At 39.6% G+C, this 16,593-nt stretch overlaps 1 protein-coding gene across 4 annotated transcripts; it reads right to left on the bottom strand.

Annotated features, from left to right (window-relative positions):
- Nucleotides 1-439: 439 nt before the first annotated feature.
- Nucleotides 440-3,108, bottom strand: LOC110895483 (BTB/POZ domain-containing protein SR1IP1). Of its 4 annotated transcripts, none has more exons than XM_022142804.2 (6): nt 2,960-3,108; nt 2,699-2,845; nt 2,548-2,617; nt 1,846-2,463; nt 1,117-1,608; nt 440-1,027 (listed from the first exon to the last, which is right to left on the bottom strand). In XM_022142804.2, coding segments are annotated over exons 1-6 (1,785 nt in total). In that variant the 5' UTR covers nt 2,962-3,108; the 3' UTR covers nt 440-571. The 4 variants fall into 4 exon arrangements, with proteins under 4 accessions (XP_021998496.1, XP_035836966.1, XP_035836967.1 ...); XM_035981073.1 differs by having other exon boundaries at nt 2,983-3,076; XM_035981074.1 differs by having other exon boundaries at nt 1,117-1,605; nt 2,983-3,063.
- Nucleotides 3,109-16,593: the final 13,485 nt, after the last annotated feature.

A 16,593-nucleotide genomic window follows, 5' to 3' on the forward strand; every position in this document is an offset into this window, starting at 1 on the left:
AAAGTAATTTAACTCGTTTCACCAAGAAAAAAAAATATTTAGTAATCATAAAAAAACTCATTTGAATAACAAAATTCAAGTTGGTATCTTCATGTGAGTTGAGACTCAAGACCATCATCATCTTCTTTTATAGACAGGTAGTTTGTATATTGTATATCTTTTGTGTAGTGATTTGTAATAGAAAAATGATTTAAAAAATCTTTATAGTTGAAAATGCTACACAAAGTAAATTACATTCATAGGTTCACATGATACACAAAGTAAATTATAGTTGAAAATGCTACACAAAGTAAATTATATTCATAGGTTCACATGATACAATATGTTACATCATTGTCCTCTCTTTTCTAAACATATGTCAAGTCTAAATGCAGGTACTCCCTCATTCATTATTGAACATAACGTTTATTTCAAAATTTATATGGTATACCTATCAAGATACAAAAGCAACCTTCAACTTATATATACATATATACATAAATAAATAATTATATTAAGAATTTCAAGACATAGGATGTAACATTTAAAGATTATACATTACACCAAAACACCTAAACAGTGTTAATGGCATTCAAGAAATAGAATGTCTTCTAACTTTACTTGCCTTATCCTTGATTCTTGTAATGGAATTTGAAACCCCATGATCAAACCATAAAAATGGAGTAAATTTCAAGAACTTTTTCGACACGGTGCTTATGAGTGATCTTGTACGCGATGGTGACTTATCAGAATGCGATTTTTCTTTTTCGATGTCTTTTAGTTTCATTTTCGCTTTTAGAAGCTCTAATTTAAGATCTTTATTCTCTTTTTGTAAACTTGAAACATCATCTGGTAACGGGTTCGATCTAGATCCATCATCAATGGCGTCTCTTAACCGTTGTTGTTCATAGTAAAGAACTTGAACAACTGTCCCTGCCGAAAGCCTCTCATTTTGTGCGGCATGAGCACACGCCTCGCTAGTTAGCTTTTGACAGTTTAACAAACTGCAAAGTTTCTTCCTTTCTGTATCCCCTAAAGCCGGATGAGCCTGCAAGATTCCAAAACATAGTTCTTGATCCTATTTTGCTAATATATATGTCATGTTTAATATAAATAATAAAAAAATGTATATTGTACCTTTAAGTATATATCAATGGCTTTATACAATCCATCATCTGTGACCCTTTGATTTGGTGTATGCTCAACAAGATTCATAAACTTTAATAATGATAAGTTACTATCAGAAGCTATTTCAGCAAGATAACTCTCCATAAGCTTTCCAACTTTCGCCATGTCATCACAAGGGCCATCCAACTCACCAAAATTCATCAATATTCGTTGCACGGTGTCAATATCAAACAAAGTGTCCCCGTCAAAGCGAAAAGAAGGGATCAATATATCATCTAAGACAGCTTGCCCAAGCTGTAACCCCATTCTTTTCTCTAAATCTACCCTACATGCAACGGTTGTCTCGAGGTATATCGCAGATCGAAGTAGCATTGAAAGGAAACTAGTTGATATTGCATTTTTTTCCCTTGGCAAGAGGCTAACTATCGTTTCTAAAACAACCCGCTTTTCGTTTTCTTGATTTGGATCACCTTTGTTCTTCCCCTTTCCTGATATCTCCTGCTTCATGGATAACGAGACAAACCGGTCGGGTCAAACTGGTTAACTTTTAGATCTTGTAAACAAAGGTTGGACAACCATGCAAACACTTTTTATCCATAGATTATAAACTTGATCAACTTTTATAAACTTTTTTAACACGGCCCGTATAACCAAAATATTACCCAAACAAACCCATTCATAAGTAAATTAATCGAAAATGTGACCTATAACAAAACGTAGAAAATAAGAGAATTTTACCAAATCTTGAAGACATTTGCGTGCATAAAGCATTAGAATCGGCACAAGTGCATACTTGTTGAACCCCCTTGAAATCATTGCAAGAAGAGCCCTTTGAAATGTATGGATGCTAAGAACAACCAAGTCTTCAGCCCACCAATCAACAACTTCTTTTAGGTGAAACAAAGACGACGAAGAAGAATCTAAGCCATCGCTACTACACTCTGCGCTAGCCGACAAACAAAATTGGCTTTCCTTGGTCACTATGAGTGCAATTGTGTCTACACAACGAGTGACCAGTTTTACATTTTCAGACACCGGTAAGTATCTTTCTGACGATTGCAAGATCGAAACTGCGCCCGCAAACGAATTAAGCCCGACTTCATTTATATAGGCTTCTGTTCTTGATACCAGGTTCCCAACCGAATACTCCTCCGTCATTTCAAGAAACTCAGCCACACACCTTGCCATTGCAATGTTTTCAATCGTTAATTCGAAGTTTATTCCATAACAAAACTTCGCTGCAAGTTCGAATCCTTCAGGCCCTCCTGGGACATCATTGATTTTGACTGCATGATCACCCTCTTTCGAGTTTAATATCAATTTCCTTATATAACCACACTTTGACACCAATGGAAACTGCAGTGACACAACAAACAAGTTTCAAACTTCATTTACCCAATCTATAACTACCAAAAGCTTCAAAACGCCATCGAACCGTACCTTGTGTAACGAAAATGAAACGCCTTGTACGTGGATCGTAACATCACTCGAGATCTCTTGGGAGAAAATCCTAGAAAGGATAATAAAAAATAATGTTTTGAAACATCTTTACAAAATAAAAACCGAAAACTTATAAAAGAAACAAGCAAACCATTCACTTGTCCTCTTCATGGCATGACTCATGAGCTCCTTCTTCTTAGCAGGCATCATGTCTAGAGTTGTAACCAATGTAGCTTGCTCTAGTTCAACATCCATTATGACAATAACTAAGCATTCTTGATTTTCACCATGATCAACCCTGCAATATATATATAACAAAATGTAACAACTTCTCAACAATCATATCAAAATATTTACTGTGGCTTAAATAGGTTGCATATGGATTTATGGCTGCAAGAATTTATTCAGTTACATTTAATTCATTAAAAAAAATACATAGCCAAAATGGGCATGAGCAATATTGAGCATTGGGCCTAAAAGGTGCAAGATTTAGGGATGAAACAGTCTTTTAGTACACAATGTGGGGACTTTGTGAGAAAAAAATGGGGGAAATAATAAAAGGGACATGACTTTAATTGGTTATTGTGTGGCTGTGGATGCAAAGGGGTATAGAATAATTGGTTTTGGATTGGAATTTTCTTGTAGGGGTCATTGAGACATTTCATTGAACACATAGCCTGTCTTATCAAGATCTAGAGGTTAGGAAACCATCTATAGATTATTGTTGTATTAACAGTGTTATGATACAAAATGATGGTTAAGCGAGTTATATCGATACTATAGTTCTTGAACATGATCATGTTTAAAGGGTTAAGTGAAAACGTGAGGTAATATTACTAAACCAAACGATTGAGTGGTGTCGTGTCTCAAAAAACATGTTCATGTGACATTAATTATGGCCGCTTGTGTGAAGCAGATGGGCTCCGATGCAGGTATGTGTTGTATATATCATATATTGTAAGGATCGGTTCCTAATGTTGACTGATCATTCATATTATTTGTTTTATAAATAGATATTTGAATGAGAACAAGATAATAAATAAGAAGATAAGTATTTATGGGGGTGACTAGTTTGTTATATCCTATAAAATATAAAATAATTTTTGTATGTTTATTTGGAATGGTTAAGCCGTATTCTCATACACATTCAATAGCTACTCTTAAATTTACAACAGTGTTCGCCATGGGACTAAAACGCACACCCATTTGGGAAGGAACACATTCGATGCCCCTAGTTATCGTCACATGCATTGTTATAAAATTATATTGTTATAAAATTATAACTTTGGTTTAAAAGGTCCATCGAGAATGTTTATTAGTTCATGTGTCTTGTTCTTCTTGGGTTTCACGAAGTGGTTTTAAATTACTATAACTCGATCGATCATGTTTACTCTTCGATAGGAATCTAATGGGATGTTTGTTCTTTCAAAATAGTTGTAATCTAATTTATAATATAAATAGAATCTGGATTCTATTAACCCTGTTTAGTTTGCATATTGCTATCTATTTAGAAGGAAGCTGGGAATATGGTAACTAGTTTTTATTGGTGGAGAAGGGCGGCTAGTCAACCAGTGGATGCCATGTGACATCCGCTAGGTTTCTTTATTATTTGTCTGATTTTGCAAATCTCGAAAGTAATATGTGTACACACGAAAGCAAATTCCAATACTTAATGGACAAATAGTGGAGTGGTTATCCTGTTTTAGGTTATGTGTTATAGTGATGATCCTCCCATCCATCCCCAAACTCTCACATCATCATCCCTTACCCACCCCCAACCTATGAGTTATGGTAAATAGCCCCCCCCCCCCACATAATATTAGAGGAGAGTTTATCGGCGAAATTAGGGCCCCCGCTTCATAGTTCGCTTAGGATCTCCAAAAACGTAGAAACGACTCTGATGGTATGATAAGAGTTTTTACAAAAAAGAATGATTCATTTTTGACATACGATTTTGCTGGGTCCAAAATCCTTGAACTAATAATATTAAAATCACTAACAAAATGATGATCAAACTAAATATTATACCGATGGACATAATTAAAGTTGTTACATTCATTTCGACTGATTTGTTCCATCGGCCATAGCTCTAAGTTTGATCTTTCAGCGGCAACCACTGCATTGAATTCAACTCTTAACATCATTAATTTGTTACAACATTCCTTCATTTCGGTTAAGTTCAACGATTATAACTAAACTAACTAACTTCAGTTAGTTAACTGTATAAATAGAAAACTCACCCTCTACTTCAATTATTTACAAAAGGACCCTTATACTATTATTGTTCGTATTTCGTAACAGAGTAGAGGGTGGACGCAGGTGGGTGGTGGCTGACGACGGGCCATTGGGAAATCCCATTTACCCGCTTTGGGCTACCATCATGCGGGCCCAACAGGCAAAGCCCAACAACAGTTTACCTTGCCCATCAAGGATATCGTTATGTAAAATAAGCGGGAAAAAGGATCAGAGAAGGCAGACGCCATTTAATGCTTGATTGGAAAAGGATCTCTTGCTGGAAATGTACTTCATAGCCGGAAAATATTAAATGAGACTGTGATCTTACCGTTGGGGGTCAGACACGTGTCTGAGCCCCCCGAAGACTCTCGGAATCCGTCGGATCATCTCGTTAAAATATCTCATGTGAGAGATAAGGCTTGGTGGTTATATAAGAGTGAGAGATGATAATTACAGGGAGACTCAAGGTATCTCATTTACTACACTCACATTAACTACTCTCATATTAACTTCCGACCAACATTCTCACATATTCATCATACATATCACATTTATTAGATTCACACCTTAGAGGAAACGTCCCGGTGATCATACTCATCGGGATAGACTCCTCAGCTCTTCCGGCAAGTTTACTTATTCTCACGTCGGAGCTTGGTCACGGATCCCCCCCCCCTGGGGTCCTCTGTGACGAGGCTAACGGTTTGTTCTTTTGCAGTAACGAAGATAGGGCCTCTTGACGTCAGCAAAGATCCATCTAACGTCATCCGGGATTTGGGTATTTGACATTGGCGCCATCCGTGGGACATTAGCCTGGTCGGTGTTCCCACATCAAACTCCGATGTTAAGAGTAGCTTATCTCACAAACAGCAACATGGCAACCCCACCCCGCTCACGTACCATCCAGATGGTACAGAATGACCTTGATAAGGTCACAGTAGAAGACATAACTCATGAAGAGGGCAACGAGAACCAGGTGGAAAACCCAGAAAGAACGAAACACATCACTCCAGATTTTGTGGCCATGCACAGAGAAAAGTTAACAAAATGTCTCGAAGATTTAGAGAGACAAGAAAAGCTTAACAGCCTCAGGGCTAGACGTTCCTTTGACACACCCTCCAACCAAGAAGGGACAGACCCTCAAAACAGAAGCGATAGTGGTGACCCACTGGAAACATTCATGACCGCCCTTAGACAAATGTCTTCAGAAGAAAGGGAGGACCTCATCACAGGAAAGAAGTCAAAAGGAAAGGGGAAAGAAAAGGATAACCAAAATGATGATGGCTTGGATCAACCCTATCTGCCACGGGACTTAGCTGAGGTCTCGAAGTTCACACGGAGGATTGCAGAAGCACTGATGCCCCCTAAAACAAAGCTACCTCCAAACTTTGACCGCTACGACGGGACAAGAGACCCTGAAGATCACCTCCATGCCTTCAGGGGAGCGGGACAACTTGGGCGATGGCCCATGCCGGTGTGGTGCCACATGTTTGTACAAACTTTGACGGAGGGAGCCCGGCTCTGGTTTGACAGCCTCCCTCCGGGAGGAATCGACAGTTATGAAGAGCTAAGCGAGAAATTCCTCAGGAACTTTGGTCAGCAGAGAAAAGTGGTCAAAAATCCAAACGAGATTCTGCACATAAGGCAGAGGGATAACGAGCGAATAGACCAGTATATGGAGAGGTTTGTCAAGGAGAGCATGAACATCAAGGATGTCCCGGAGGTCATGAAGATCAGCAGTTTCATAAACGGGCTAAAGCATGCACAGCTATGTGAGAAGCTAGGGGAGGAGTTCCCCCACTCGTTTGACAACCTCATGGACAGGGTCAGAGCCTTTGTCAGAGGAAAAGACATGGTCAGCAAAGCCAAGGAGACGGACGTCACACCCCGAAGGATCGCCCCAGCTACAAAGCCTCCTGACAAAGGTACACCTTATTCCAGAAAACCCACTTTTGGTAGAATGTTGCATGACAGACCAAGGCCATCATATTCCCCATATAGACCTCAGGGGAGAGGCCCCCCTCCTTACCCTGATAATTTCAACCCTCTCACCAAGACCCCAAGTGAGATACTGGCCACTGAGAGGGTAAAGAACTCCTTCCCAAGGCCACCACCCATAAAACTTGGGCCAAAGGCACAGCCAAATGAGTATTGTGACTTCCACAAAGGTTTTGGGCATAAAACTGATGACTGCATGTATCTGAAGAGAGAGATAGAAGCTGCAGTGAAAACGGGAAGACTGGCCCATTTGGTTAAGAAATCAAGGAGGGAGGAGGGGATCGCAAGGGAAGAGATGCACGTGAGCCTGGGAGGGCAGATGATTAAATTTATTTTTCAACACAGAATCAAATGATTAAATTTATTTTTAAACTCTGATTACAATGCATGTATGATATGCAAACTCCCCCTCAGCCCGAGCTCAGTATTTGTTCGTGCAGGAAGAAGATGGTGAAAGAGTTAAACAGAACAGTACAGAGTGCTGTTCTATTTATAGGCACTTGCAAACCACTGAGCATCTAAGCTGACGTCACCATGAAAGTGACATCTAACCTCCTAACAAACTCTAACCACTGATCTTTACAAACACTGTTATGCTAACTACTGATATTACAATTCAATACATAAAGTAAGCATAAACTGCTGCTGCATCCTTCCACTGTTGTGAACCCAGCAGTACTTGACATGATCAGCAGTGCTTGAACCAAGGCAGTAGATTGAACAGCAGAGCTTTATTTCTTCAACAGACTTTGACTTGACCATCAGTTGTAAGTCAGCAGTTTGCATGATCAGCAGATAGGAGATCAGCAGATGTTGAAATCACTTTCAAGGGGAGAGACTTGCAACCAAACATCTGCTTATTCTAGATCCATTGCTCTGATCCAGTTTTGGCTTTTATTATCTGTTCCTTTGGCAGGGTTCAATCCCAACAATCTCCCCCTGGAACAGATAATGCCAAAACTCTTCATTATTGTAGATCTTTATTGCCTCATCAGCAGTTCCCTTATTTGCCCTTTGAGTTGCAATTCAAAGGTTAAGGCATCTGTATCATCATCATCCCTGCTAAGTGGAAGATCAAGGAGATCCTGCAAATCTTCAAGACTCGGGCCAAGAGCTTGTTCCCTTGTTAGTTTCTTCACTTTGCCATCAGACCTGAACATAGTCAATACGTGGGTCTGTTTATCAGTTTTCCACTTTAGTACTTTTGAGCCTGATGGGTTTCTTGGGAGATTTTTATTTGATGAGGTGTTTGGTGATGCTGGCCTATTCATGACTGGCTGAGCAGTACTTGCAGATTGTTCCAGTTCAGATTCTTCTTTCATCATTAACATAATGCCCCTTTTTACAATGGCATTTCCAGCAATTAGATCTTGAACTGTTTCAGCACCCAACTGATTTTGACTCCTTCTTTTGTAGATGGCAGCACTAGTAGGAGCAGTGGTTCTTTTGACTTGCAGCTTTGGTGGTCGTTTTGAGACCTCTACTTTGGAGTAGTCAGGTTTTTGGGGAACTGTTGGATCTTTCTTTCTTAGTTCCTCCAACCTTTTATAGGTGGCCCTGACCCTAGCTTCTCCCCACTTTGACACAGAATTCCTTGACCCATATTCAGCAACTATCAGCTCCTTTTTCATTCTCTTCAACTCTAAGGCTTTGTCAGCTTCAAACTGTTTGAATTTTTCAGGAGGAGTCTGCTTGACCTTATTTTTGATCATTTCTTGAATCCTGGCTGCTTCACTTTCAAGCTCAGGAATGGTCCAGTTTTTGTACATGTGTTTCTCCCCCTTGTATTTCTTGGTTGCCATGATGCTTTCAATGTAGTCTTTTCTAAGAGTTTCATCTGCTCTTTCTGAAATTTGTTGACATACATTTTTTGCACATTGTTCTAAGGATCTGACTTGTGTAAGCAAGAATGGGTAATTCTGCTGAATATCTCTATCAGATTTTCCTTGAGCATTTCTTTTTGAGATATCCTCTGCTTGTTTAGCTTTGACTTTCAAATATTCTTCAATATTGTTTGGTCTTGGATATCCTACAACTGATGGCAAACTCCTTTTAGCAGGGTCATCCTCATAGTAAAAGGACTTAATTTCTTCTGTGACTGTTAAGAGTTCAAGAGGAAATTGGACACCTGCAGGAGGTAAGGGCTTGTAAATTTGAGCTGAAGAGAGAGGAATGGGTTTTGGAATTGTGATAAGTGCTTGGGATTTTGAAGCTGTTGGTGGTGGTGATGGAGAGTCATCATCTGGTATGATAACCCTTCTCCTTTTTATTTTAGGAGAGGCAGATGATGTTTTGGGTGGAACAGTGGAGGTGTTTTGTGAGTGACTAACAGATGTTGAAACAACTGGTGTTTCTACCACTGTTGTCATTACAACAGATGTTTTAACATCTGCTGTCTTCTGCTTTAAGGCAGGAACTGATGGTGGAGATATTGTTTTTGGTGGTGGTATGGCAATGGTAGTGGTGTGTGTTGAAGTGAGAGCAGTTGTTGTAACAACTGAGGTACCAGCAGATGTTGATACAACAGGAGTTTCAGCAACAGTTTGGATGGAGGTTTGATGATGGAGGCTTTTGGATGGTGGTTTTGGAGTATGCTTTGGAAGACTGGATGGTGTGGACTTGGGTTTCCTTACTTTTCTAGTAAGATTTCCTTTTAGAACAGGATTTTGATCATCCTTTTCACCAGAACAACCCTGCTCATTCAGCTTCATGAAAGCTCTTTTCTCCTCATTCCACCTTGACAAATCCTTTGCCGCTATGTCCCTTTTTACACTTATGACACTATCATTGAGTGCATTCTGGGTAACATCAACCTTCTTGCTTTCATCTAGCAAGGGAATTTCTCTGAGCATTGCATCTTTTTCTGTATCAAGATATAGCCCATTATCAATCCCTTTCTTTATCCACTCCTTAATTTTCTCCCCCTTTTTGGCATTATCTGAGGGGATTTCATCAATGAAAAGAACAGTCGGAGGAGCAGTGCCAGTGGTTGTCAACAAATGGGCCTTGATAGCCTTGATGTCATCTTTTGTATCCTTGAACCGAGTCTCTATTGTATTTTTGAGCTCTTGAACATGTTTTTCATGCTGCTGCTCAGCCATCTAGTGTTGTTGGTGGAGAAATTGTTGAAAAAGATTCCAGAGCGCATTTGTAACATCTGCTGGTGGTGGAGCAGGTGCTTGAGGTGGAACAGCAGTGGATGGTACCATTTGAACTGTTAACAACTGTTGCAGCATTTCTTTGATTTCTACAACAGATGTATCCAGTTTTTTAACTCGTTCCGTCAATTCCTGGTACTTTAAATCATCACCCAATTTAATGGGATCATCTGATTTCCCACTAGCAGTGGTTGTATCAGAGGTTGAGATAGGGAGTGTACTCCTAACATCAACCACTGATGCCCCTTTTTCTTGGTACTGGGGTCTTCTTCCTTCAACACTTGATAATCTTTTGATGGAACCAATGGTTAATACAAACTCACTAGCAGATAACAGAGGTGTTATGGAAGGAATTGCCTCCAAGGAAGTCTTATTGATGTAACCACTGTCCAAGTGTAAACCTGTAGGTTCAACACTTTTAGTGGCTGCTTCACTTGGAATACCACCAAGAGTTACATGTAACTCAAGGGGTGTAACCTCCTCAGGTTGTGTTGGTGGGTTAGCAAGGATTGATACATCAAGCCCAGTCTCATGTTGAGGTATTTTCTCATGAACAGGTGAGTGAGAAGGACTGGTTTGTTCTAGGTTCAAATCAATTGCATCCAACAGTAGTTTGGTGTTTGGGGGAATTGGAGATGTGAAGATAGGTTTAGAAAGCAAAATTGCCCCGGGTATTGGGCTGTGGATGATGGAAACGAGTGCTTCCAGAGCATCATGATGTGGTGACCCTTGTTGCACAACCTGTTCTTTTTGTGAAGAGACAGGAGGAGTTTCGGCTAGGGTGTGAGATATTTTTACCAACTGCTGTGAGGAAGTAGCAGCAATGGTTTGTTGTGACTTTTGTGCTGTCACAGGCAGTTGCTCTGGTATCTCATCCTCCAGAGTTGCCTTTTTGATCGGTTTGGGGGGGTTTTGATTTTTCTTTTTCTGTGTCTTTTTGGTGATTTTAGGTGTGGGTTTCAAGGCAGTTGTTTGGCTACCTTGATCACCTTGAGTAGTGGGCTCAGCAGCAGATACCTGAGGAGCAGTGTGTGCTGCTAAAATCTACTCAGGCACCTCTGCTTGTGTTTTGCAAGGTGTTGACATTCTTGTAAATGTTTCAGCAGTTAAGCTGTTTATTTGAAAAGAGTCACCTTGGTTTATTACTGCAAGATCATCTTTACTGAATTTTTTCTCAAAATAATAACTCAAAAATCTTGGAAACAGTAAAAATGATTTTGTTTCAACATTTTTAACCAAATCATTGAAGATTACCTGGGAATAATTAAAGTTTTCCTCTTGAAGAATAGCATATCCCAGGTTTTGAATCTTCATTGGTATTTCATTAAAAGAAGTGGTTTTATTTGAAACACACATGAGGAGGGTATGGAATAAAAATCGTGTTGCAGAAGGGAAGAAACCTTTTTGTAAGGTATCCCTCTTCATCATTGTGTCTGCATACCCTCGCTCGATGAAGTCAATTTTTAACTCGTTTTTAGGGAAAGAAAGTTTACCTTCCTGATCATCGAGCTGAAAGACTTCTGATATGGATTGCAGTGTGATTCGGACTACTTTCTTTTGCAGAGTAGAGTTAATGGCTATGACATCTTCTCCTTGTGTTTCAAGGGTACAATTTTTCCAAAACTCTCTCTGAGTTTGCAGGTAAATGGGTGCATCAACGGTTAACAAAGTTTTGTACTTTGATGCATTGAGCATATCGAGGATGGAATCAAATGTGTCGATGTTGTCGGGTTTTGTGAGAAGACCCAGAAGATTATGAGACAGTTTGTGTGGGATTTCGGTGGAGGTAGCCTTTTGAGAAGCCCCTTTGGAAGATTTTGCAGATGATTTCGATTTTGTCATTTTGAAGATGAGGATCGAAAATGAGTTTGTGAAGAAAGTTGATGGAATGGATTGGAAACTGCTTTGAGAAGAGAATTTTTATACTTCAATTCGACAGTAAAACCCTGTTTGGGCTTTGAAAAGTGGGTTTTATAGAGGAAAAGTGAATGTTGACGTGGCAGCGATTACAAAAGGTCTGACCACTATGTACTGTCCGCATACCATCCCCTGGTGAAATGAAGGACAGTACTTTTGAACAGTACATTTTGTGAAAACAACTGGTGAAGACAGTAGATGTAATGGTAATGGAGAACAGTGGAAACTTTTAACTATCAGTAGATAGCTCAGCAGTGGATACAACACTGATTTTGAAGATCAGTGTTTATCAAAGGAAAATGAGAGCAGGGGATGACTTTCAGCAGTGGACAGACTTTTGAGGTAGAACAGTCTTTTGAACCCATTAATGGTTATGGCAGACTTTTAGGATTTTCAATGAAAAATTCATTTTTAGCTATTTTTAAGGATGGCTTCTGAAAACATTTTAATGCTTTTAGTCATAGAAAAACAGGATTTTGCCTACTATTCCATGTTTAGCATTCCAATCCTAGAGATCAAGCTTTCAAAGGTGGATGTGTCTAATGCTTTGGTTAGCACATCTGCCAGCTGATCTTTAATTGGAACATGATGCAGAGAAATCAAACCTTTTTCATAGCAATCCCTCACAAAGTGATGTCTGATGTCGATGTGTTTGGTGGTTGAGTGGGAAACTGGATTTTTGATGATATTTTCTGCTGCCTGGCTGTCCAACATGAGTGGTGTCTTCAAGGCAGTGATACCAAAATCCAGTAACTAATTTTGAAGCCAGAGCAGTTGGGCTGTACAGCTTGTAGCGGCTATATATTCTGCCTCAGCAGTGGATGTGGAAACAGCTGCTTGCTTTTTGCTTTGCCAAGATACTAAGCAATTGCCTAAAAATTGGCAACCTCTTGAAGTGGACTTCCTTGTTTTATCACATCCAGCAAAGTCACTATCTGAAAAACCTGAAAGCTCAATTTTACCATCAGCTGGATACCAGATACCAAGTGTGGGAGCACCTTTGAGGTATCTGAATATCCTTTTTACAGCAATAAGGTTTGACTTTCTAGGGGCTGATTGGGATCTTGCACAGACACATGTTGCAAACATGATATCTGGTCTAGATGCAGTTAGGTACAATAAAGACCCAATCATGCTTCTATATAAGGTCTGATCAACCAAATCATCCTTTTCTTTAGAAATGACCAATTTATTTGTTGCAATAGGTGTACTACATGGCTTACAATCATCCATATCAAATTTCTTTAAAAGTTCTTTGTCATATTTGCCTTGATGGATGAAAGTACCATTTTGCAGCTGCCTTACTCGGAGACCAAGAAAGCACTGGAGTTCACCCATTGCACTCATTTCAAACTCAGCTGTCATGAGTTGCCTGAACTCTTCACACATTTTATTACATGTGCTTCCAAAAATGATGTCATCCACATAAATTTGGACAATCATCAAATCCTTCCCTCTCCATTTTAAAAACAGTGTTTTATGAATCCTGCCTCTGGTGAAACCAATGGAAAGCAAAAAGGTGGACAGAGTTTCATACCAGGCCCTTGGTGCTTGTTTCAAGCCATACAAAGCTTTATTTAGCTTGTAGACATGATCTGGATTAAATGGATCCTCAAAACCTGGAGGTTTACAAACATAAACCTCCTCTTGAATCTTACCATAGAGGAACGCACATTTGATATCCATTTGATACACCTTGATGTTGTGGTTGACAGCAAAGGCCAGAAAGAGTCTGATAGCTTCAAGTCTTGCTACAGGGGCAAATGTTTCATCATAATCAATGCCCTCTTCTTGTCTGAAACCTTGAACCACAAGCCTGGCTTTATTCTTGACAACAATACCCCTTTCATCAGTTTTATTTTTTAAGACCCATTTTGTGCCAATAGGGCTCACACCCTCTAGCAATGGAACAAGCTCCCATACTTGTTGTCTTCTAAACTGTTGAAGCTCCTCTTGCATGGCTTCTACCTAGCTGTTGTCTTTCAGTGCCTCTTGGTACTTGACTGGCTGATGGAGAGATAGAAAGCCTGCAAAAAGACAAATGTTTTGGGACTGCTTTCTTGTGAGCACCCCTTCATTGATGTTGCCAATGATTTGATCTGGTGGATGAGATTTCAAGAAGATTAGCTCTCCTTGGTATGGAATAATGGCATTGAGTGGTGAAGGCTGTAGATGTGTATCATTTGAGCTAACCACTACTGGTGACTTTGATGACCCAGCAGTGGCTTCGAAGGGTGGTGGCATAGGGGGTAAAGGTGTGGACACCTGCTGACTTTGATCCACTGTTTGAGGACTTTTGTCAGCAGTGTTTGATGAGGAGGAAACAGTGGTTAGTGGGCTACTTTGGTCAACAACTGTTGAGGTAGCAGTGGTTGAGCTTTGACAGCTGTTTTGAACATCTGTTGCGCTTCCCATTGTGGCAGACTTTTGTTGGGGAATGATGATCACATACCCATAGTCTGGTGATGAATTTTCTGATGGACCTGCACTGTTAGCCTTGACAGCAGTATTTTCAAAAGTGAATTTTTCAAGATCAAACAATTCTGCAGGGTTTGCTGGGATTTTTATTGATGAAAGTTCATTGAACTTTACATTCAAAGTCTCCTCCACTGCCTTGGTCCGTGTATTAAACACTTTGTAGGCCTTAGCAGCGGTTGAGAATCCCAGGTGATATCCCAAATCAATTTTGGCTGCAAACTTTGAGATAGAATCTTTTAAGTTTAGAATGAAACATGGGCAACCAAAAACTTTGAAATATGAGATTAGTGGCTTTATTTTATACAGAATTTCATAAGCAGTCTTTTTGTGCCTAGGATTGATCAAAACTCTGTTTTGGACATAGCAAGCAGTGTTTACTGCCTCTGCCCAAAAAGTTAATGGCAAACCTGAATCTGCAAGCATGGTTCTGGCAGCCTCAATCAATGTTCTATTCTTTCTTTCAACAACCCCATTTTGCTCTGGTGTTCTAGGGATGCTATACTGCCTTACAATCCCTTTTTTCACACAGAAGGCATCCAACTCCTTATTTTTGAATTCTGTGCCATTGTCATTTCTGAAGACTTTTACTGGAAGGTCAAATTTCTTTTCAACCTGTGTCACAAAGTCTTGCAAAATGCCTGCAGTCTCATCTTTTGAGTGTAAAAAGAAGGTCCATGTAAACCTAGAGAAGTCATCAACAATAACCAAGCAATATTTCTTCTTTTTGAGACTCATGACTTGCACTGGGCCAAACAAATCCATGTGCAGCATTTGCAAACACTTGGTTGTTTTAGACTCTTCAATGGGCTTAAAAGAGCTTTTATGCTGTTTTCCTTTTAAACAGGAAACACAGTATTCAGGACATGAAAACATTTTTTGTGGTAAGCCTCTCACTAAGCCATTTTTTGAAATTTCATTGATTGTTTTGAGATTTGTGTGTCCCAGTCTTTTGTGCCATAGCTCTGTCTCTTAGTTAGAGGCAGCTGAGAACAGACAGGCATCAGCTCTGGGACACTCTCTTGACATGTCAACAACATAAACATTGCCACTTCTTTGAGCAACAAGTTTTGTTGAGCCTTTCTTGATTATTGCTTCAATCTTACTAACCATTTCTGGTCCAACAATCCTACAACAATCCTTTGTGAAGAATGAGCCAAACCCTTTATCACTCATTTGAGATACACTCAGGAGGTTGAATTTCAGATTGTCAATAAGATTGACATTTTCAAATTTCACATTTCCAGACTGTACTGTATCAGACCCCAGAACTTTTCCTTTACTATTATTACCAAAGGATATATCACCCCCTCCATGAATTTTGAAATCTTGAAGACGGGCTTTACATCCTGTCATGTGCCTGGAGCCTCCACTATCTATAAACCAAAGACTATCTAAGCATGCAGAAGCTCCCTGCACATGAAGTAAAAAGATTAGTTCATAAAGGTCTTCAAATCCAACAGGGCTTTGGATGGGGTCTCAACAGTGTCTGGGATGGAGGCAGATGCATGGACAATGGTTAGCACAGGGGTTTGAACATTTTTGAGAATGTTTTTCTCTAACCACTGTTGGGGGTCTTGGCCAAGCACCTGTTGATAACCAAAAGGATGCCTGTTCACTCTTGGTTTAGAGGGCCTTTTGTAGGTCTCATAAACGTGTGGAATCCTTTGGTATGATGCTTTTTCCTTGCCTTTTCTGAATTGATTGGCAGGGGATGCATCAGTCACCTGTACATCTCTTTGGACAGATGTTTGGTTCAGCTGTTTTGTGACAGCAGTTTGGATAGGGACAAACAGTGGTTGTTTCTTGGTGAACTTGACAGATGATGTTGATGGACTTAAGGATGTTTTTGCAGTGTATTCATTCTTTTTTATGTCAAAGTTTTTGAGATACACACATTCTTGAGTTTTGTGATTATCTTTACCACAGATGGTGCAGCTTTCAGCAGGTAAAATGATTCTTGTTTTGTTTATATCATATGCTTTTAGATGAAAACAATCTTTTGTTAGATGATTCTTCTTTTCACAAAATTCACAAAACAAGTTTTTGATCTTTTCTCTTTCTTCCTTTTCTCAGATTCCTTTGCAACAGAGTTTTGAACCTCTGTTGGGATATCTTTGATAGGAATGATTCTTGCTTTTGGAGCTTTTACACCATCAGTGGTTGTGAAATCCATTGGTTTGAAATTTTCCAGGATATCACACTCATCAGACCATGTGGGTTTAAATTGGTATTTCTCAATTTCCTCAAAAGTTGAGGATCCCAC

Source organism: Helianthus annuus, chromosome 12 (genome assembly GCF_002127325.2).
Source record: "Helianthus annuus cultivar XRQ/B chromosome 12, HanXRQr2.0-SUNRISE, whole genome shotgun sequence".
Classification (NCBI taxonomy): Eukaryota; Viridiplantae; Streptophyta; class Magnoliopsida; order Asterales; family Asteraceae; genus Helianthus; species Helianthus annuus.

Excerpts from the sequence above, each read along its gene's own strand:
- LOC110895483 (XM_035981073.1), bottom strand. Across the intron at positions 2,464-2,547 it reads TTTCATTTTCGTTACACAAG|TTTCCATTGGTGTCAAAGTG; the intron begins GTACGGTTCGAT and ends GTGTCACTGCAG. Across the intron at positions 1,609-1,845 it reads GCAAATGTCTTCAAGATTTG|CAGGAGATATCAGGAAAGGG; the intron begins GTAAAATTCTCT and ends TTATCCATGAAG.